The sequence below is a fragment of the Mercenaria mercenaria genome, chromosome 4 (assembly GCF_021730395.1).
Source record: "Mercenaria mercenaria strain notata chromosome 4, MADL_Memer_1, whole genome shotgun sequence".
Classification (NCBI taxonomy): domain Eukaryota; kingdom Metazoa; phylum Mollusca; class Bivalvia; order Venerida; family Veneridae; genus Mercenaria; species Mercenaria mercenaria.
Window position 1 is genome coordinate 35302498 of NC_069364.1, and position 22618 is coordinate 35325115.

A 22618-nucleotide genomic window follows, 5' to 3' on the forward strand; every position below is an offset into this window, starting at 1 on the left:
GTCAAAGGTCAAGGTCACAGGGACTCGGAACAGTTAAATGGTTTCCGGATGATAACTTGAGGACGCTTGGGCCTAGGATCATAAATTTTAGTACACAGGTGTAACATCATGAAATGCAGGTCAAGTTCGACTTTGAGGTCAGTAGGTCAAAGGTCAAGGTCACAGTGACTTGGAACAGTTAAACGGTTTCCGGATGATAACTTGAGAATGCTTGGGCCTAGGATCATGAAAATTGATAGGGAGGTCGGTTATGACTAGCAGATGACCCGTAATGATTTTGAGGTCAGTAGGTCACAGGTCAAGGTCACAGTGACCAGTTTTTGGACAATAACTTGAGAATGCTTAGGACTAGGATCAGGAAACTTAATCTGGAGGTTGGTCATGTCAAGCAGATGACCCATATTGATTTTGAGTTCCAAAGGTCAAAGGTCATTTAACCCTTTACCACACAGAGCAGAAGCCAAAGTAACCTCCTTTACATAACACTGATAAGTGATAATCAATAATCAATAATCGGTATATGGCTGATAAGCGTGACTGTCTTATCTGAACAGAGGTGTTGGCATTATTTTGTGATTACACACACCTATGTTAAAAATATCATTATTTTAATATTTTCTGTAAGTTTGACATTATTTTTGTCAATATAAAGTTTATAGCAATTTAAATTCTCTTTCTGATGATACAAAATTCATTGTAGTTATGTCTCCCCCAGGAGACATATTGTTTTTGCCCTGTCCGTCCGTCCGTCCGTCCGTCCGTCCGTCCGTCCGTCACACTTCATTTCCGAGCAGTAACTGGAGAACCATTTGACCTAGAACCTTCAAACTTTATAGGGTTGTAGGGCTGCTGGAGTAGACGACCCCTATTGTTTTTGGGGTCACTCCGTCAAAGGTCAAGGTCACAGGGGCCTGAACATTGAAAACCATTTCCGATCAATAACTAGAGAACCACTTGACCTAGAATGTTGAAACTTCATAGGATGATTGGTCATGAAGAGTAGATGACCCCTATTGATTTTGGGGTCACTCCGTCAAAGGTCAAGGTCACAGGGGCCTGAACATGGAAAACGATTTCCGATCAATAACTTGAGAACCACTTCACCCATATGTTGAAACTTCATAGGATGATTGTACATGCAAAGTAGATGACCCCTATCGATTTTGGGGTCACTCCATTAAAGGTCAAGGTCACAGGAGCCTGAACATTGAAAACCATTTCCGGTCAGTAACTTGAGAACCACTTGACCCAGAATGTTGAAACTTAATAGGATGATTGGTCATGCAGAGTAGATGACCCCTAACAATTTTGGGGTCACTCTATGAAAGGTCAAGGCCACAGGGGCCTGAACATTGAAAACCATTTCCGGTCAGTAACTTGAGAACCACTTGACCTAGAATGATGAAACTTCATAGGATGATTGGTCATGCAGAGTAGAAGACCCCTAACGATTTTGGGGTCACTCTGTTAAAGGTCAAGGCCACAGGGGCCTGAACATTGAAAACCATTTCCGATCAATAACTAGAGAACCACTTGACCTAGAATGTTGAAACTTCATAGGATGATTGGTCATGAAGAGTAGATGACCCCTATTGATTTTGGGGTCACTCCGTCAAAGGTCAAGGTCACAGGGGCCTGAACATGGAAAACGATTTCCGATCAATAACTTGAGAACCACTTCACCCATATGTTGAAACTTCATAGGATGATTGTACATGCAAAGTAGATGACCCCTATCGATTTTGGGGTCACTCCATTAAAGGTCAAGGTCACAGGGGCCTGAACATTGAAAACCATTTCCGGTCAGTAACTTGAGAACCACTTGACCCAGAATGTTGAAACTTAATAGGATGATTGGTCATGCAGAGTAGATGACCCCTAACAATTTTGGGGTCACTCTATGAAAGGTCAAGGCCACAGGGGCCTGAACATTGAAAACCATTTCCGGTCAGTAACTTGAGAACCACTTGACCTAGAATGATGAAACTTCATAGGATGATTGGTCATGCAGAGTAGAAGACCCCTAACGATTTTGGGGTCACTCTGTTAAAGGTCAAGGCCACAGGGGCCTGAACATGGAAAACCATTTCCAATCAATAACTTTAGAACCTCTCGACCCAGAATGTTCAAACTTCATAGGATGATTGTTCATACAGAGTAAATGACCCCTATTGTTTTTGGGGTCACTCCGTTAAAGGTCAAGGTCACAGGGGCCTGAACATTGATAACCAGTTCCGATCAATAACTTGAGAACCACTTGACCCAGAATGTTGAAACTTCATAGAATGATTGAACATGCAGAGTAGATGACCCCTATTGATTTTGGAGTCAGTCAATTAAAGGTCAAGGTCACAGTGGCCTGTTCATGTAAAATCATTTTTTGGAAACAACTTGAGAACCACTTGACCTACAATGTTGAAACTTAATAGGATGAGTGGACATGCAGAGTAGATGACCCCTATTTATTTTGAGGTCACTTGATCAAAGGTCACGGTCACAGGAGCCTGAACAGTGACTTGAGAACCACTAGGCCAAGAGTGTTGAAATTTAGTGGGATGACTGGACATGCCAAGTAGATGATCCTTAGTGCAGCCAGCCATCAGTGTCTCTTTGACTTTCGCTCCTGACCCCTATTGACTTCTTGCCTATAGGACTTTGCATTGGGGGAGACATGCGCTTTTTTACAAAAGCATTTTCTAGTTTCTCTTTGAGTTTCGAAGATATAAAGTGTTAAAGTAAGGGAAATATATTTTTAGGCGTAAAATTCTGTTTTGGATTACTTTCACATTGAAATTCATATACAATTTCATTTTGATGTTTGAAAAATTGATTTATAGTTAATAGACTCATCTTCCGAATTGGAATCGGTAAGTATTTATATAAAAAACAACAACCATCAAACTGAATAACACTTCATAAATAACGGATCGTAAAATTTTTGAAAGTGCAAAAAGATCGCTGACATCGAGACTCGTAACCGACTAGAGTATTCTTGTGCTAAATTTAAAATATTTTTAAATAATATTACGAAATATTTTGCTGATCAAACGTCGGTACATCACGGGTGACTTCCGCTGCAATTAACTCTTGGGGTGTCATAAAATATTTGGAAGTCGGGGTCCTTCTGTTTTGATTAACGCTTACCGTTATGTAAGGCCATAAATTCCAAGCCATCGTATACACAAATTGTTGTTTAGGGGAAATCCGCATGTATCATGCGTGACCTTCATGACCTAACACATTTAAAAATACTTAGATGTTAAATGGTTGTTATTTTTAGAACGAGGAAAGTCCTGCGAACCGGCCAGTTGCAGGTAGTTTTTACAGTAATTTTCCATGACGTAGCGTCGTGCACATGTAGGAAAAAACCCCGGTGTCTATTTTTGCAAAGTGCTCGATAAATTTAAATAGTAACCACATGATATTTTACCCAAATATTGATGACGAAATCCTATATTTTGCGTTAGTAAACATCCGGAATTCTTTTCTTTAGGAAAAGAATGAAAATAAAGCGATTGATTATGAGATACAGGGATAGACGTTTCTGTTCAAATGGCCAATACTCGATAATATACGTTTCTATCGGGTAATCGCTAGACACTGGTCAATACGTTTCTGTTTGGTAATCGATAGATACGGTGATAAACGTATCGATGTGGGAAAGGGTTAAACCTTTTACGGACAATAACTTGAGAACTCTTGGGCGGAGGATCATAAAACTTCATAGGGAGGTTGATCATGACTAGCAGATGACCTCTATTGATTTTGTGGTCAGTAGGTCAAAGGTCAAGCAAGTTCGGCTTTGACATTGGCTTAGTTCTGTGACAAGGCCATATTGTGGGGGTATAATTCGTCACCCCTTTGACAACTCTAGTTTACCTTGGTGAAATTCTGTGGGTTTTGACTTTTCAAAATAATCGTCTGTTTGTTGATAAATTTCACCACAGAAAATGTCACACTTTCCCCAGGGCATTAACTTATTTGATCTTTACACAGGTTTCTATTAAAATTACTGATCCTTTTGGCAATTATGCATGCTTTTTCCCTGCATAGAGGTAAAAAGTACATAGTTTGCATAGGGTACTAGGTCAATAGCCACGTAAGCCTTCAGTAAAGTCATAGCGGAGTTGTCTCCTAGAGTCACCAAAGTTTACAGGAATGTTGGTCAGCATGTGCAATTGTGCACCTGGGGTTTCGTGTCTGGATTCATTAAGTCGTGTAGGAGTTATGGCCCCTGACTTAGTTAAAAACTGGTCATTTTAATGTTGTGTTGCACGTAGCATTAGAGTTACCAAAGTTTACAGGAATGTTGGTCAGCATGTGCAGTTGTGCACCTGGGGTTTCACGTCCGGATTCATTCAGTATTGTAGGAGTTACGGCCCCTGACCTAGGAAAAAATTGTCATTAGCCCACCATCATCAGATGGTGGGCTATTCAAATCACTCTGCGTCCGTGGTCCGTCGTCCTTCCGTCCATCCTTCCGTCCGTTAACAATTTCTCGTTATCGCATCTCCTCAGAAACTACAAGGGGGATTTTGACGAAACTTTGTCAGAATGATGTATTGGTACCCTAGTTGTGTCCCCCTGAAAATCAGACTGGTTCAACAATTTTTTAGTAAGTTATGGCCCTTTGTTTATTTCTATAATTTACATAGATTTATATAGGGAAAAACTTTGAAAATCTTCTTGTCCAAAACCTCAGAGCCTAGGGCTTTGATATTTGATATGAAGCATCATCCAGTGGTCCTCTACCAAGATGATTCAAATTATTTCCCTGGGGTCTAATATTGCCCCGCCCCGGGGGTCACATAGTTTATATAGACTTATATAGGGAAAAACTTTGAAAAACCTCTTGTCCAAAACCACAGGGCCTAGGGCTTTGATATTTTGTATGTGACATCATCTAGTGGTCTTCTACTAAGATTGTTCAAATTATCCCCCTAGGGTCAAATATTTCCCCGCCCCGGGGGTCACATGGTTTACATAGACTTATATAGGGAAAAACTTTGAAAATCTTCTTGTCCAAACCACAAAACCTAGGGCTAAGATATTTGTAATGTAGCATCATCTAGTGGTTCTCTACCAAGTTTGTTAAAATTATCCCCCTAGGGTCAAATATGGCCCCGCCCTGGGGTTCACATGGTTCATATAGACTTATATAGGGAAAAGCTTTTAAAATCTTCTTGTCAGTAACCTACAACATTCAAATTTGGACCACATGTATGGTTTTGAGTGGCAAGATGAACCTTGACATGAGTTGACCTTGATTTTGACCTAGTGACCTACTTTCACATTTCTGTAGCTACAGCCTTCAAATTTGGACCACATGCATAGTTTTGTGCACTGAAAAAAACTTTGACCTTGACATTGACCTAGTGACCTACTTTCACATTTTCGAAGGTACAGGCTTCAAATATGGACCACATGCATAGTTTTGTGTTCCTAAATGAAATTTGACCTTGATTTTGACCCAGTGACCTACTTTCACATTTCTCAAGCTACAGCCTTCAAATTTGGACCACATGCATGGTTTTGTGTACCGAAACAAACTTTGACCTTTACATTGACCTAGTGACCTACTTTCACCTTTTTGGAAGTACAGGCTTCAAATTTGGACCACATGCATAGTTCTGTGTTCCAAAATAAAATTTGACCTTGATTTTGACCTAGTGACCTACATTCACATTTCTCAAGCTACAGCCTTCAAATGTGGACCACTTGCATAGTTTTGTGTACTGAAATGAACTTTGACCTTAAGATTGACCTAGTGACCTACTTTCACATTTCTGTAGCTACAGGCTTCAAATTTAGACCACATGCATAAGATTGTGTACCGAAACAAACTGACCTTGACATTGACCTAGTGACCTACTGCCACATTTTTGAAGGTACAGGTTTCAAATTTGGACCACATGCATAGATTTGTATTCTAAAGTGAAATTTGACCTTGCTTTTGACCTAGTGACCTACTTTCACATTTCTCGAGATACAGCCTTCAAATTTGGACCACTTGCTTAGTTTTGTATACCGAAATAAACTTTGACCTTAAGATTGACGTAGTGACCTACTTTCAAATTTCTCAAACTACAGCCTTCAAACTTATGCACATACGTAGTTTTGTGTACAAAGAACTTTGTCCTTGAAATTGATCTAGTGACCTACTTTCACATTTCTCAAGCTACAGCTTTCGAATTTAGACCACATGCACAGTGTTGTGTACGGAAATGAAATTTGACCTTGAGCTAGTCAGTAAGTCTTGAAATTTGGAACACTCAAAAATGGCACATTGGTGGGCGCCAAGATCACTCTGTGATCTCTTGTTTTAATGTCATGTAGTGGGGGCATCTGTGTCCCATGGACACATTTCTAGTTTCCAAATATTTTACCCGAGATCATTTTTTCAGCTCAAATAACTTTTTATGCCCCTGAAGGGAGGCAAATTAGTTTTCAACTGTCCATCCGTTTGTTCGTTAGTTCATCACAACGTTAACTTTTTGCATGAAGGCACTTTACTCGCAGCCACTGCACCCAGGACCTTCAAACTTCACTTGCTGATAGTACTTATTGAGTACACCATCCCTACTGACTTTGGGGTCACCAGGTCAAAGGTCAAGGTCACAGGGGCCAACGTTAACTTTTTGCATGAAAGCACTTTACTCGCGAACCACTGCACCCAGGACCTTCTAACTTCACATGCTGTTAGTACTTATTGAGTACACCATTCCTACTGACATTGGGGTCACCAGGTCAAAGGTCAGGGTCACAGGGGCCAACGTTAACTTTTTGCATGAAGGCACTTTTGTCGCGAACCACTGCACCCAGGACCTTCAAACTTCGCGTGCTGATAGTATTTATTGAGTACACCACCCCTACTGACTTTGGGGTCACCAGGTCAAGGGTCAAGGTCACAGGGGCCAAAGTTAACTTTTTCCATGAAGGCACGTTACTCGCAAACCACTGCACCCAGGAACTTCACATGCTGATATGCTGATAGTACTTTATGAGTATACCACCCCTACTGACTTTGGGTCACCAGGTCAAAGGTCAAGGTCACAGATGCCAACATTAACTTTTTGCATGAAGGCACTTTACTCGCGAACCACTGCACCCAGGACCTTCAAACTTCACATGCTGATAGTACTTATTGAGTACACCACCCCTACTGACTTTGGGGTCACAGGGGGCAATGTTAACTTTTTGCATGAAGGCACTTTACTCACGAACAACTTCACCCAGGACCTTCAGACTTCACGTGCTAATAGTACTTAATGAGTACACCACCACTACTGTCTTTGGGGTCACCAGGTCAAAGGTCAAGGTCATAGGGGCCAACGTTAACTTTTTGCATGAAGGCACTTTACTCGCGAACCACTGCACCCAGGACCTTCAAACTTCATGTGCTGATAGTACTTACTAAGTACACCACCCCTACTGACTTTGGGGTCACCAGGTCAAAGGTCAAGGTCACAGGGACCAACGTAAACTTTTTGTATGAAGGCACTTTACTCGCGAACCACTTCACCCAGGACCTTCAAACTTCACATGCTGATAGTACTTATTGAGTACACCACCCCTTCTGACTTTGGGGTCACCAGGTCAAAGGGTAAGGTGCTGCGGGGGCATTTGTCACCATTAGTGACAGCTCTTGTTTTTCTGAAAATGATATTTAAAATATTTTTATGCCCCCAGCATCTACTGATGCGGGAGGCATATAGTGATTGTCCTGTCCGTTCAATCGTCCGTTCGTCCGTCCGGACGTACGAGGTTAACCAAATGGGACCGTTTCGTCAAGCATCAATACCCCTTACTAGAATGACTTGATACTAATGCAGATGTAACCTGTGACCATTCCTCATCTTCAGACATCACCTGACCTCATTTTGATCTTGACCTGATTTCGGACTTTGGTTGCTTTATATGGACCATCTCTTGGTTAACCAAATGGGACCATTTCGTCTAGCATCAATACCCCTTACTAGAATGACTTGATACTAATGCAGATGTAACCTGTGATCATTCCTCATCTTCAGACACCTGCCCGCTTAGCTCAGTAGGTAAGAGCGCGGGGTCGTGAGTTTGATCCTCGGGCGGGGCACATGTTCTCCGTGACTATTTGATAAACGACATTGTGTCTGAAATCATTAGTCCTCCACCTCTGATTCATGTGGGGAAGTTGGCAATTACTTGCGGAGAACAGGTTTGTACTGGTACAGAATCCAGGAACACTGGTTAGGTTAACTGCCCGCCGTTACATGACTGAAATACTGTTTAAAAATGGCGTTAAACCCAAAACAAACAAACAAACAAATCATCTTCAGACATCACCTGACCTCAGTTTGACTTTGACCTTGACCTTGACCTCATTTTGGACTTAGGTTGCTTTATATGGGCCATCTCTTGGTTAACCAGATGGAACCGTTTCGTCTAGCATCAATACCCCTAACTAGAATGACTTGATACTAATGCAGATGTAACCTATGACCATTCCTCATCATTCCTCATCTTCAGACATCACCTGACCTCAGTTTGACCTTGACCTTGAACTTGACCTCGTTTTGGACTTGGGTTGCTTTGTATCGACAAGGATGCCACCGGGGGCATCAAGCGTTTATTGAATGCAGCTCCTTGTTTGTTTTGACACAACTTCAAACGCACATGCCGAACAGTCTCGGGTCACGCGTGTGTCCTATGGAATTTACTATTTTCGATTGGCCAGTCAATTTTACTTACGACCTTGACTGTCTATTTTTGGTTTTGACTTGAAAAACCCTGTACTAAAAGCGAAATTTTCCATTGAAATAGGCATGTGCAGCATGTGTGACCTTCGTGACCACCTGGGAAAATTACTGTTAGCCTTCAAGGGTTATTGTTTATTTACGACAAAACTTTAAATAGTAACTACATGTTTTTTCTGTTTAGATCATTTTATAAATGAACAAAGCTTACCATATTACCTTTTCGGCAATTCCATTCACAATTTTTTGCTTTTAATTTTGATTTGAAAAACGAGGTCCGAGAAAGGCGCAGATATCGGGCGACTGATAGAAGCTAAGCTAAGAAGAGAGTAGCCATGCGGCGCCCGATAAGGTACAAACAATGCGTATCTATACGGTGGCCGATAGAGTACAAAAAAGGCGTAGCTGTGGGGGAATGGGTTAATAAGCAAATTTGTTAATACTCTGTTATCCTGTTAAAGCTGTTTATATGAAGTGTAGATAAATTAAGCTAATTTGTAACAAGACAAACAATAGGAAAGCCTTTCAAACTCCACTGTGCAAAACATTTTGGCTTCTTCCTGCTTTTATTTATAAATGTTAAAACTGATCTGGGCAACTACTTCATAAAACCATGCCATCTCACTTGGCAGTCATAAATATTATATGCTCTGTAGCTCTAAAAATATCCACAAAAGAAACGTGATCATGTTAAATATTTATTAATTAAGAGAATTGGCTTGATAACTGCTGACAAAATTACTGCCTGTACGCAGGTACAATCCCTTCTTCCTAAAGACCGATTGTAATGATTGAAGTGTACAAATACCGACCTCAAATAAAGTTTATCTACTGTATTAAATTAACATACACAAAATTAAATTATATATATTCAGCCATAAAATACATAGAATTACTTTCAAGTCAAGTACTTATCTGCTAGATTATTGTAGAATATAATCATGTCTGAATGTTGTTCTTATTTATAACAAAGTTGTGTAATTGATAATAATCAATGTTGTTATATGATACACTATTTGTAACTTTCCCATGTGAAATTATACTTGTATCAGTCGCCACATTCTCTATCACCTTGATTTTACTAACAGCCTATAGAACATGCAGGATGTCTATTAAATTAAAATGCAAGACAGTAAATTAAAAACTTCAATGTTGACATTTACATCAGATTGTTGTACCTTCTGAGCCTAGCAGAGTACTGTGATAGACCACATTTATATGTTTTGTTTCTTTATACTGATGTGCAGTATTTCCATACCAACTTTCTTTCAGCCTCTACAAGGAGTATATACCACTAACAATTACTTAAATGAAATTTAAATCTCTACCTTGCCTGGCAATTAAACTGTTACGTTTTGTGTATTAAACCGTGTTTAAATACTTATATCTTGGCTTGAACATTGTAACAAGCATGTGCAAGAGTTATCTTTCCTGTGGTTATTGTAAAATACAAAAACAATTGTTTAGCAAAAACAACTTTTAATCGATACAACATTTACTTTAGATAGATAATAGCACCACCTAACATATTAACAAAACACGATAACTGTGGCCTTTATTTACTAATATCAGATCAAACCAAAACCATGAAATAGGGACTCAGGTGGACACATTATATGACAAATATCTCATATCACAAAACCAATGTAAATAGCAGCGTGGTCTAGTGGTAACACGTATGATTTATAAGCTTACGATGCTAGTTCGAATACATTTTTTTTCCAGCATGTTTTACCTGGAGAAGGAATACAGATAAAACTATTTGTTGTGATCATGATTTTCTCGTGCACCTATACTGAGTACTAACTGACGTTTTTCAGAGGATCTCATATTAGAATAGACATTGTCATGAAAAATAGATCAAAAAAACAAATGAATAAAAAAGACAGAGAGAAAAAAATACGAAAAACGATATCCGAAAGACCTGCAAAAATAGAAAAAGTAAAAATCATTTAAAAAAAAGAAGGGCTCGAACCTACACCATACAAACATTATAGAATAGAGGTCCAACACGCTATCAACCAGACTATAAATCTGTTATGGAATAACTCATCATATTTAAAGTTCAGAATACTACAATATACATATTAATACCACTTATCGATTAATACACCTGCTTTACCTGTTTTTTGATTTTACCAAATACTGTTAAGATAAAATTATCGCGTTCCATTAATACTTATCTAATGATATAACCCATACTTATCCCATCTAAGAACAATAATCTACATTTTTCCAACAGGCATTTACCAGACTTCGCATGTTTATCTGACTAGCAAGTTTTCGGATAAACATATTTGGACAACTCGACTAAAACGACAACTTAGCACATTTCCTCGGGCACGGATATTTACATTAAGACTATATACATTTTGTCTAAATTGTTGCATGTAGAATGATTCTACTGAATGACGTGTGTCACCAATGTAATTACATGTAATTTGATTACGATCACCGGGAATATGAGTCCCGTGAAAAATACGAAACAACATTCGTTGTCAATTTCCAAAGTTTACTGAACAGTCACACTGAACTTTTACATCAAATATATGTTTTATACAGCTTTGATAATCATAACGATGTTTATACTTGGTGCCATGCCATTTTCACAACCTCAGTCTTAAAAAAATTACTGTTTTGTACTTTGAAAAGGAAATGATAATGTACATTTTGTACGATTAATTCTATAAAACTCAGCGATAATTTAAACAATATACAGTACAGTAAAATGTGATACAGGTCAATACACAGTACATAATTTGCAATAAACAGTACACCATCGACGCTCATTTATTATCGATTTCTCCGTCATTTGAACATTTACAAAGCTGAAATTTTCCACATGTTTTCTTTGTATGTAACTAAATAAATCATACGATTCAGAATTTTTATCACAAGACAATAAGTGACGATATCGGGAGAAATGTGTCCCCGACCTGCATTTATCAGATGATAAAGTTGCCATTTTATCACAAATTTTAGCGTTCCTTCAAAAGATTGACTCATTTTACGCTTGTGAGAGCATATACATAGTATCTAGTTATTAAATGTAATGCTCTTTTCTTCTATAATAGTATAATACAGTCGACATTGTACTTGCGACCACCTCTATTAAGCGATTTTTGTATTAAACGACCAGTCAAAATCCCTCCCGAAGGTTTTCAGTATATAAATTCATTCCATTAAACGACTTTTTTATTAAACGACTAGCGACCACATTAATGTAGTCCCGACAGGTAAAATATTTGAAAAAAGTATCTGTTAATTAAGCGACCGGGTACCAAAATTCTACCGGGCATTTCTTCATCTGTGTAATTAGTGAGTATGTTTTGCACGTGACTGAATGCAATTAACCTTTGTATCAGTCGAACTGACAAACAATCTAGCCATAAATTTCACGGTGGACTTGGAAAAGTGGTCACGATGTTAAAACAAATTTTGAAACCATACATGTATGTTCATAATAAATACAGTTAAAAATGACTTTCCTTTTCATCTGACTGAAATTCATTAAGAGACCATTCCATTAAGAGACCACTTCTTAGCAGTCCCTTGGGTGGTCTCTTAATACAATGTCGACTGTACAATAGTAAATAGGTGTTTTACGTACCTTGTTGACGAAAAATGAACACGTTTTCGTAAAATACCTTATCACTAAATGGCAATATCCGGTGTACGCATCCTCACCGTGATGCATATTGAAAACAGATGACTTTATGTACTTTCTTTGAAAGATTTCATCATCATTTAAGTGTAACTAATCTTTGTTCACATGAATATGCTTGCTTAAAAAATATTCTAATCAGTCACTTTTAACTGGCAAAGATTCAGTTTCCTTGTTCATATAATTATATCATATAGTGTTTGAAAACTGCAAAAGTGATCACATGCAATAAAATCATATTGCTTGTACCGAACTGTTATTGCTCACTATACATGTACTGCCAAAAAGACTAATAAATAACATTTATTGCTGTTGAATAATACTGTCAGCAGAACTTCCTGGACAACTGGCAGTATTCCATATCCAGGTCCGGAAAGTTTGCCCAAATACTCTGGAGTCCAGACTTCCATGGAAAATCACAGACATTCCGTGGAAACTTCTGGAATTTTCTCAGCCTGGAAGTGATAATGCCTTTTGTATTGACCTGGTTGGATTGTATTTGATATTCGAAAGAGACTTCCGTTTTCTGAAAGTTAAGGTTTAAAATATCTTACTGTTATAATATTTAGATAAAGTAATGACCTAACTAACCGTTGTTTATGCACTTTGGGATGGATAGATTTATAAACAAAATAACAGCACAATAACTATTCCAATCCACTATTTGCTTTTAAAATTTGTGTGCAGGACTTTTATTCGAAATTATCTTGTTATCCTAAAATAGTGTCTTTCCTAAGAAAGCAGTCAATCTGAATGCCACATGTCTGTATGTTACACCATACACAGTGATGCTTTTCTTAACCTAATTACTTTGATAACATGAGCTCAGCCGTTGTTATACGCCCGAAGGGATGCATATTATGTTATACCCCCGGTGTCCGTCTGTCCATATGTCCGTCCGTTAGCAATTTCGTGTCTGCTCTGTAACTCTTGAACCCCTTAAAGGATTTCAAAGAAACTTGACACACATGTTCACCACACTGAGACGACGTGCAGAGCACATGTTTTGAATGTCCCGCTTCAAGGTCAAGGTCACACTTAGGGGTCAAAGGTCATATATGACTTTGCTTTGTGTATATTGCTCTGCATTGCAGTGCTCTTGTTTTTATTTGGCAGATCCCTTTTTTGTTCACTTACAATAATTTTTATGCCCTCGAAGGGAGGCATATTAGTTTTCAACTGTTCGTTCATTCATTTGTTCGTTTGTTAGTCACAACGTTAACTTTTTGCATGAAGGCACTTTACTTGCGAACCACTGCACCCAGGACCTTCAAACATCACATGCTTATAGTACTCATTGAGTACATGACCCTACTGACTGGGGTCACCAGGTCAAAGGTCAAGGTCACAGGGGCCAACGTTAACTTTTTGCATGAAGGCACTTTACTCGCGAATCACTGCACCCAGGACCTTCAAACTTCACATGCTGATAGTACTCATCGAGTACACGACCCCTACTGACTTTGGGGTCACCAGGTCAAAGGTCAAGGTCACAGGGGCCAACGTTAACTTTTTGCATGAAGGCTCTTTACTCGCGAACCACTGCACCCAGGACCTTCAAACTTCACATGCTGATAGTACTCATCGAGTACACAACCCCTACTGACTTTGGGGTCAAAGGTCAAGGTCACAGGGGCTAGTGTTAACTTTTTGCATGAAGGCACTTTACTCGAGAACCACTGCACCCAGGACTTTCAAACTTCACCTGCTGATAGTACTCATTGAGTACAGGACCCCTACTAACTTTTGGGTCACCAGGTCAAAGGTCAAGGTCACAGGGGCCAATGTTAACTTTTTGCATGAAGGCACTTTACTCGCGAACCACTGCACCCAGGACCTTCAAACTTCACATGCTGATAGTACTTACTGAGTACATGACCCCTACTAACTTTGGGGTCACCAGGTCAAAGGTCAAGGTCACAGGGGCCAATGTTAACTTTTTGCATGAAGGCACTTTACTCGCGAACCACTGCACCCAGGACCTTCAAACTTCACATGCTGATAGTACTCATCGAGTACACGACCCTACTGACTTTGAGGTCAAAGGTCAAGGTCACAGGGGCCAACGTTAACTTTTTGCATGAAGGCACTGTACTCGCGAACCACTGCACCCAGGACCTTCAAACTTCACGTGCTGATAGTACTTATTGAGTACATGACCCCTACAAACTTTGGGGTCACCAGGTCAAAGGTCAAGGTCACAGGGGCCAATGTTAATTTTTTGCATGAAGGCACTTCCCTCGCGAACCACTGCACCCAGGACCTTCAAACTTCACATGCTAATGGTACTTACTGAGTACACGACCCCTATTGACTTTGGGGTCACCAGGTCAAAGGTCAAGGTCACCAGGTCAAAGGTCAAGGCGCTGCGGGGGCATTTGTCACCATTAGTGACAGCTCTTGTTTTTGAATTACTTCCCTTTTATGTTACTATAAATATCTTATTTGAAACTTTTTTATTATTGGCCGAAGGGAAAAACCGAGACCACTTTTCTGTGGTACAGCATGGATGGTACCTCCAATTTTTAGGTGTATTTTGACATACCTGTACCTGGTTAGGATTTTTTTGTGAACTTCCCTTTGTTGTTCCTGTCCTTTGGGCTTCAACAGTCAATTTCATTAAATTTGCTCCCATCCTCAGATGTAACCCTTCGGGCATATATTGCCCCCGCTTGGCCTATAACCTGGCACAGAATAAGTTGCACATAAGTTTTTAACTGCTGTTTAGTAAGTATAGATGATATTTGTTGTTGAACAATGTAGTGTCTGCCTAAGAGACATCTTTTAGGAAGCATACTTGCAATAATGGTAATTAAGAGTGTGGATGTTCTCTAACAAAGCCATCAGTGTGGATGTTCTCATTTTAATATAGATTTGCTCTTATCCGTGCGTCTGTCCGTGTGTCCGTCCGAGCATACGATTGGTACCTTAGGTGGTAGGAGGTGTGGCCTAGGACAATAGAAATCCTTTGTATTCACTCCGTAACCACTTAATTCTTTTGTTCCTTAAGTGGTCATTCTATTGTTTTCAATGACCACCTAATACACGAATCGTATGGGCATCCATCCTTCTGTCCGTGCATCCGTCCGAAGTTCGTGACACGCCTAGCTCAAAAGATATTTGATATAAATTAATGAAACCTTGCATGAGTCTTTATCATGATATGAACTTGCGCACCTTCTATTTTTTGTCTGGCTCCACCCCCTAATTTTAGAGTTATGGCCCCTGAAATAGTCAAAAATGCACATTTTCACCTTGTGACACGCCTAGCTAAAAAAGTATTTGATATAGATTCATGAAACCTTGCGTGAGTCTTAATCATGATATGAACTTGCGCACCTCCTATTTTTCATCTGGGTCTGCCCCTATTTCTAGAGTTATGGCCTCTGAAATAGTCAAAAATGCACATTTTCACCTTGTGACACGCCTAGCTCAAAAAGTATTTGATATAAATGGATGAAACCTTGCATGAATCTTACCATGATATGAACTTGCGCACCTCCTATTTTTCATCTGGGTCCTCCCCCTATTTCCAGAGTTATGGCCCCTGAAATAGTCAAAAATGCACATTTTCACCTTGTGACAAGCCTAGCTCAAAAAGTATTTGATATAGATTCATGAAACCTTGCGTGAGTCTTATCATGATATGAACTTGCGCACTTCCTATTTTTCATCTGGGTACGCCCCCTATTTCCAGAGTTATGGCTCCTGAAATAGTCAAAAAATGCACATTTTCACCTAATTATGTGCCTAACTCAAAAAGTATTTAATGTAAATTCATGAAACCTTGCTTGAGTCCTTATCATAATGTGACCTTGCACACTTGGCATTCCTCTTGAGAATTTTAGGGTTTATTACAGAGTTATGGCCCTTGAAATAGCCAAAATAGTGGATTTTTTGTTTGTCATGCTCATAGCTCAAAAAGTATATGGTATAGAATAATGAATCCATTTCATAAATTTTTTTTTTGAGGCTATACCCCATTAAGACTGCAAACATTTGAATGATTTCACCTTATTTGTTACAAATGTACCAGTGGGGGGCACACCCTGTGTCCTACAGACACATTCTAGTTTTTGTTTTGAATGAAATATCGTGGGATATCTTTGAAACAGCAAAATAAAACAATGGTACAGCTCATGCCCTCTTTGCCAGTTGTTTGTGTTTTCAGGAAAAAACCAATCTATATGTACAACATGGAACACTACTGCAAAATAGTATACTCCAGACCGTGTACGGTGCTCTTTATCTCGAGTCGTAAGCTGCAGTAATAAAAAAGTTACAAGACCTTTCTTACATGAATGGAGTTTACTTTTTGTGTGGCCAGCTCATTTACGCTGGTTTTTGATGACGTTGCATTCTTGGTTTCCCCACCATGAAGTAGACTAATAATCTTAACCTTCTCTTGCAGTTTGCTTCAATGATTTTTACTTAGAAAATTAGTATAAGGAGGTTAAATTCGTGTTTAGCTTGACTTTTCAAGGAGTAGTTGCAGCTATAGCACAGGTCTGTGTCTTAACATTCATGTCTACGTCAGATTTAGTTATGTTCTTATATGTGAGCTGGTATTCCACTTCTTGGAATGAATTAAAATTTCATACACTTTTCAATATAATTATCTGATATTAAATACACAGATTTTGTTACTTACACTCCTTACAAGTTTTAAATTGAATATTTGGTGCTTTAATGTAACATTTGTTGAGTATGAATTCCACACTTAGAATATAGATGACTTTGGGCCATGGGCTGATGCCTTTTGTAGTGCCAAAGTTTTTAGAAATGAAATAAAAAGCTATCATGAGTAAGGTGATGTAATTCAGGCAATGCATTAAGGAGTTCAATGTTTATTTACAGTTGGAAGTGGCAATACAAAATCTGGCGGAGGAACACAGGGCCGAGAAATAAAAACTAAGGCAGTGAAGAAAAAAGGTTACAAAGGTCGTGACCATGACAATGATTCTGATGAGGAAATGGCAGCCAAACCAAAGTCAAGGTCAACAGAAATAGAGTTTATGACCTTAGAAGAGATTGCAGACGTATTGAAAAAAGATGTCTCTCTGAGAGATTGTCCAGATGAACTAATTTCAGAAATTGCTCAACAGTTGATCAGGTAACTATAGCTTAGTAGGCCTAGATAGATGTATTTTGTCTGTTGTTATATGTCAGTTAAGATACAAGTAGACAAAGATAAATTTATTATGCTCCCCTAAGGGGAAGCATATAGTTGCCGCTTTGTCCATCCATCCGTCCATCCATCCCACATATCTTGTCCAAGATATTTTTCAGCAACTACTGGTTGGTATTTAGCGAAACTTCATAGGAAGCTTCACTATCAAGAGGAGATGCACATATTGTTAGGTTCCTGCCCCTTGGAGGGGCTTTCAGAATTGTTCTATATATATAACCTATAAGCTAGCACAGTGGTCAGTCGCTGCCTAACATATGCTGGTAAAGACTACTGGATTGCAGCAGTTGGGTGTTGTCCTGGACTAGACTGGACTGGCACAGATTGAGCCTTAGGGTCGGGTATTGAGTATTTATGTATATAATTGGTAGACGTGACTGTGACACTTCGACCTCTCAGTATAGCTTGATAGTCTACTTGACCTGGCTGCACTTACGTAGACTGCTCATCGTTACTGGATTTCATAGGCTGCTAAGTGTGACTGAACACCTGTAGACTGCTCAATGTGACTGGTTACCTGACTGGTACCCTGTAGACTGCTTGATGTGACTAGTTCTGTAGATTTGCAGACATCCCAACTCTCCCGATCCGATCGGGTTTCCCCCGATTCTGGTTGTAAAACCCGATCACCCCGATCAGAAGTCTCAATCTCCCGATTAAAAAAAAAACAAAACAACATAAACAACAATAAGAAAAAACAAAAATTATGAAATAATCCACTTCTTTGCGCCTATCTGATAATGTACGTATCACTACTGATGAGTCTGTAAACAACACCTTTCGGATATTTTCGCACCTTATTCTACCCATGCTGATTATTGTTTATTACACGATTCAACAAAGCCAGGTGTTGATTAATGTGTCACAATTGTAATTAAAATCCAGACATTAGATATCTAATTAAATTCAATCAAATTTAGATTAGAATTATACTGGCTTTACCTTTTTCTGTAACTTTTTTGAAATCGAAAGTAGATGGTCGCCGAGTCAACCTGTTAGGTTTTAAAAAACGTTTCTCCTAAAATCATTTTGATAAGAGGAAAGGTCATGGTAAATTTTAATATCACTTACTATCAAATGCTGTTAAACTGTCTTTGCATCATAACAATTTGTCAAACACATCCTTTTAACTCGAGATTTAGGCAAATCTACGAAAATGTAACAATGTCCGGACATTCAATGTTGGATAACAGGATTTTGATCAATAAAAGTATTTGAGCAGGGGTTTTAAATACTGGTTGACAGAGATGAGAATCAAACAGTAAATTTTCTATTGCTTGAACTTTTATTCTTTGAGCTATATACATTTTGTTTTTACAGTTCTAACAGCTGCACTGTTTGTCATGTAAAATTCACCTGGGGAGTCTTCTTTCCAACAAAAGAAATAAAAGTGCAGGTTTAATTCTCAGTGGTGTTTTGAATTGAGACATAGTGCTTCAAGTGCCATAACTAATCAATTTTGCACAGAAGGCTTCATGTATTATTGTTCCAAAACATTAAAAATGCATGAATAATAATATATAGACAAGTGAATTTTTTAAGACTAGTGATTTTATAAGGGCAAATAAGTTTATATTATCATTAGATTTGTTAAAAGCTTCGTTATCATGAACATAATTACCGCGGTATAAAATCTCCCACTTGAACACCTCAATCTCCCACTTTGGAAAGCAAAAACTCCCACTTGGCATTCAGAAAAAGTTGGGATGTCTTGATTTGCTTCACCTGACTGGACTGGCACAGATAGAGCCTTAGGGTCGGGTATTGAGTATTTATGTATATAATTGGAAGACGTGACTGTGACTGGGACTGGTTACCTGACTGGTACCCTGTAGACTGCTTGACGTGACTAGTTCTGTAGATTTGCTTCACCTGACTGGACTGGCACAGATTGAGCCTTAGGGTCGGGTATTGAGTATTTATGTATATAATTGGTAGACTAACTAGACTGCTCATCGTTACTGGATTCATAGGCTGCTAAGTGTGACTGAACACCTGTAGACTGCTCAGTGTGACTGGTTACCTGACTGGTTCCCTGAATACTGCTCGTTGTGACTTGCTCGGTAGGTTGTATTATGTGGCCGGATATCTGTAAACTGCTCGACTTCTCTGGCTATGCTTGACTGGATCTCTGTAGACTGATTGATGTGTCTGGCTATGCAGGCTGTAATGCATGACCTGATCTCTGTAGACTGCTTGATGTGTCTGGCTATGTATGCTGTAATGTGTGACCTGAACTCTGTAGACTACACAATGTGTCTGGCTATGCAGGCTGTAATGCGTGACCTGATCTCTGTAGACTGCACGATGTGTCTGGCTATGTAGGCTGTAATGTGTGACCTGAACTCTGTAGACTACACAATGTGTCTGGCTATGCAGGCTGTAATGCGTGACCTGATCTCTGTAGACTACACAATGTGTCTGGCTATGCAGGCTGTAATGCGTGACCTGATCTCTGTAGACTACACGATGTGTCCTGGCTATGCAGGCTGTAATGCGTGACCTGATCTCTGTAGACTGCTCGATGTGTCTGGCTATGCAGGCTGTAATGCGTGACCTGATCTCTGTAGACTGCACAATGTGTCTGGCTATGCAGGCTGTAATGCGTGACCTGATCTCTGTAGACTACACGATGTGTCTGGCTATGCAGGCTGTAATGCGTGACCTGATCTCTGTAGACTGCACGATGTGTCTGGCTATGCAGGCTGTAATGCGTGACCTGATCTCTGTAGACTGCGCGATGTGTCTGGCTATGCAGGCTGTAATGCATGACCTGATCTCTGTAGACTGCGCGATGTGTCTGGCTATGCAGGCTGTAATGCGTGACCTGATCTCTGTAGACTGCGCGATGTGTCTGGCTATGCAGGCTGTAATGCGTGACCTGATCTCTGTAGACTGCGCGATGTGTCTGGCTATGCAGGCTGTAATGCGTGACCTGATCTCTGTAGACTGCTTGATGTGTCTGGCTTTGGAGGCTGTAATGCGTGACCTGATCTCTGTAGACTGCACGATGTGTCTGGCTATGCAGGCTGTAATGCGTGACCTGATCTCTGTAGACTGCGCGATGTGTCTGGCTATGCAGGCTGTAATGCGTGACCTGATCTCTGTAGACTGCGCGATGTGTCTGGCTATGCAGGCTGTAATGCGTGACCTGATCTCTGTAGACTGCACGATGTGTCTGGCTATGCAGGCTGTAATGCGTGACCTGATCTCTGTAGACTGCGCGATGTGTCTGGCTATGCAGGCTGTAATGCGTGACCTGATCTCTGTAGACTGCTTGACATGTCTGGTTATTTAGGTTGTTATGCGTGACCAGGTCTCTGTAGACTGCTCAACGTGTCTAGTTATGTAGTCTGTAATACACGACCTGATTTCTGTAGACTGCTTGAAGTGTCTGGATCTGTAGGCTAATCCATGTGACAGACTATTTGTAGACTGCTAAGTTACTAGATATCTGTTGACTGCTCAGCATTCTGGGAAAATATCTACTTAAGACTTAACAAAAAATATCTAAGACTTAAACTATTTAAAAATATAACAAACGACTATCAAAAGTTTCTATTATTTATTTAAAATCATTAACAAATCCTTAATATTTGTTTCTCATAAATACATCATCAAACATTGAATAAAATCTAAAAAGGAATAGTTGCAAGGCAGCTTAATTTATCAGTTTCTCAAGCCAAAGTTTGATTTCTGCAAAATAATTCAAATACAGCAAATAATTCTTCTTTTTCCGAAAAACCTTCAGAATGCCAAAGTAAAACTAATGAAAAATGGTGCACACCTTTATAATTTCGGTTTCAAGCCAAAATATTGCAAATTTCAAAGAATGGCCAAATACGGTGTGCAGCCAAAATTTTGGTGTTTAAGTGCATCAATGATGGTAAACAGCCCTTATATACTGTCACCGAGCAACCCACAAAAAATGGTGAATTCACGAACGCTCCATAGAATTGTGGTGACCACAGAAAATTTGTGATACCCACAGAAAAATTATGGTACACAGAAAAGTTGTGGTAGGGAGACAATCAAAATCCCCTTGATCAAAATCCCCTTCACTGAAAAATGACAGGGTGTTACAAAATCCCCTTCATACTTTTGCAGGGGGTATCATAATCCCCTCTGTGATTTTTAGTTATTTCATCAAGTTCAAATACAATTATATACAACTTAAAAGTCTATTGCATAAAGCACGTAAATACAATGCCTTTAGCAAACATAATATAATTTGGAGCACTAATATCTATATATCTATAATGTTAATCACAGAGGGGATTATGATACCCCCTGCAAATGTATGAAGGGGATTTTGTAACACACAGTCATTTTTCAGTGGAGGGGATTTTGATCAAGGGGATTTTGATACACACTCGTTGTGGTACACCACAGAAAAACTAACATTAACTGTGGGGAAAATTTAAATGACTCTTGTGGACTGAAAAATACACAAAGACACAAAATATTTAAGAGACATAGAGAAAACTACAATTTAAACCTCAAACTAGTGCTATCTGGGAAAGATTTAGTGTAACTAGCCGTAATTTTGGTATGAACTCACTTTGCAACTATTCACCGTGTAAAAAAATCTAGGCAACAGATGCACTGGATATAACATTAAAATACAGTGTTTTACATCAAAATTCATAGAATTACTCAGCAGATTTACTTTATGAAGGTTGCTACTCCATATGAAATTGGAATTTAACATCTGGAAATTAAAATAGAGGAATAAAGAATTGCTGACATAAGTCATGAAAACTGACCAGTCAGTTTCTTCTCCCCACCCGACAGGTCAAGTACTGGCTAGGGGGGAAAGAACTGACCAGTCAATTTCTTTCCCACCTAACAGAGCAAGTACTGGCTAGGGGGGAAAGAACTGACTGGTGAATTTCTTCCCCCACCTGACAGGTCAAGTATATGCTAGGAGGGAAAGAACTAACCGGTCAATTTCTTCCCCCATCTGACAGGTCAGGTATATGCCAGGGGGGAAAGAAGTGACCCTCAGTTTCTTCTCCCCACCTGAAGTTC

At 39.3% G+C, this 22618-nt stretch overlaps 1 protein-coding gene across 3 annotated transcripts in view; it reads left to right on the forward strand.

Moving 5' to 3' along the window:
- LOC123552806 (E3 UFM1-protein ligase 1-like) overlaps nt 1–22618 on the forward strand; it is a 385734-nt gene that overhangs the window by 245732 nt on the left and 117384 nt on the right. For all 3 annotated transcript variants that reach the window (XM_053540920.1, XM_053540921.1, XM_053540922.1), the window contains one exon: nt 17257–17512. In XM_053540920.1, the coding sequence (XP_053396895.1) occupies nt 17257–17512 (256 nt within the window). The remainder of the gene's footprint in view (nt 1–17256; nt 17513–22618) is intronic.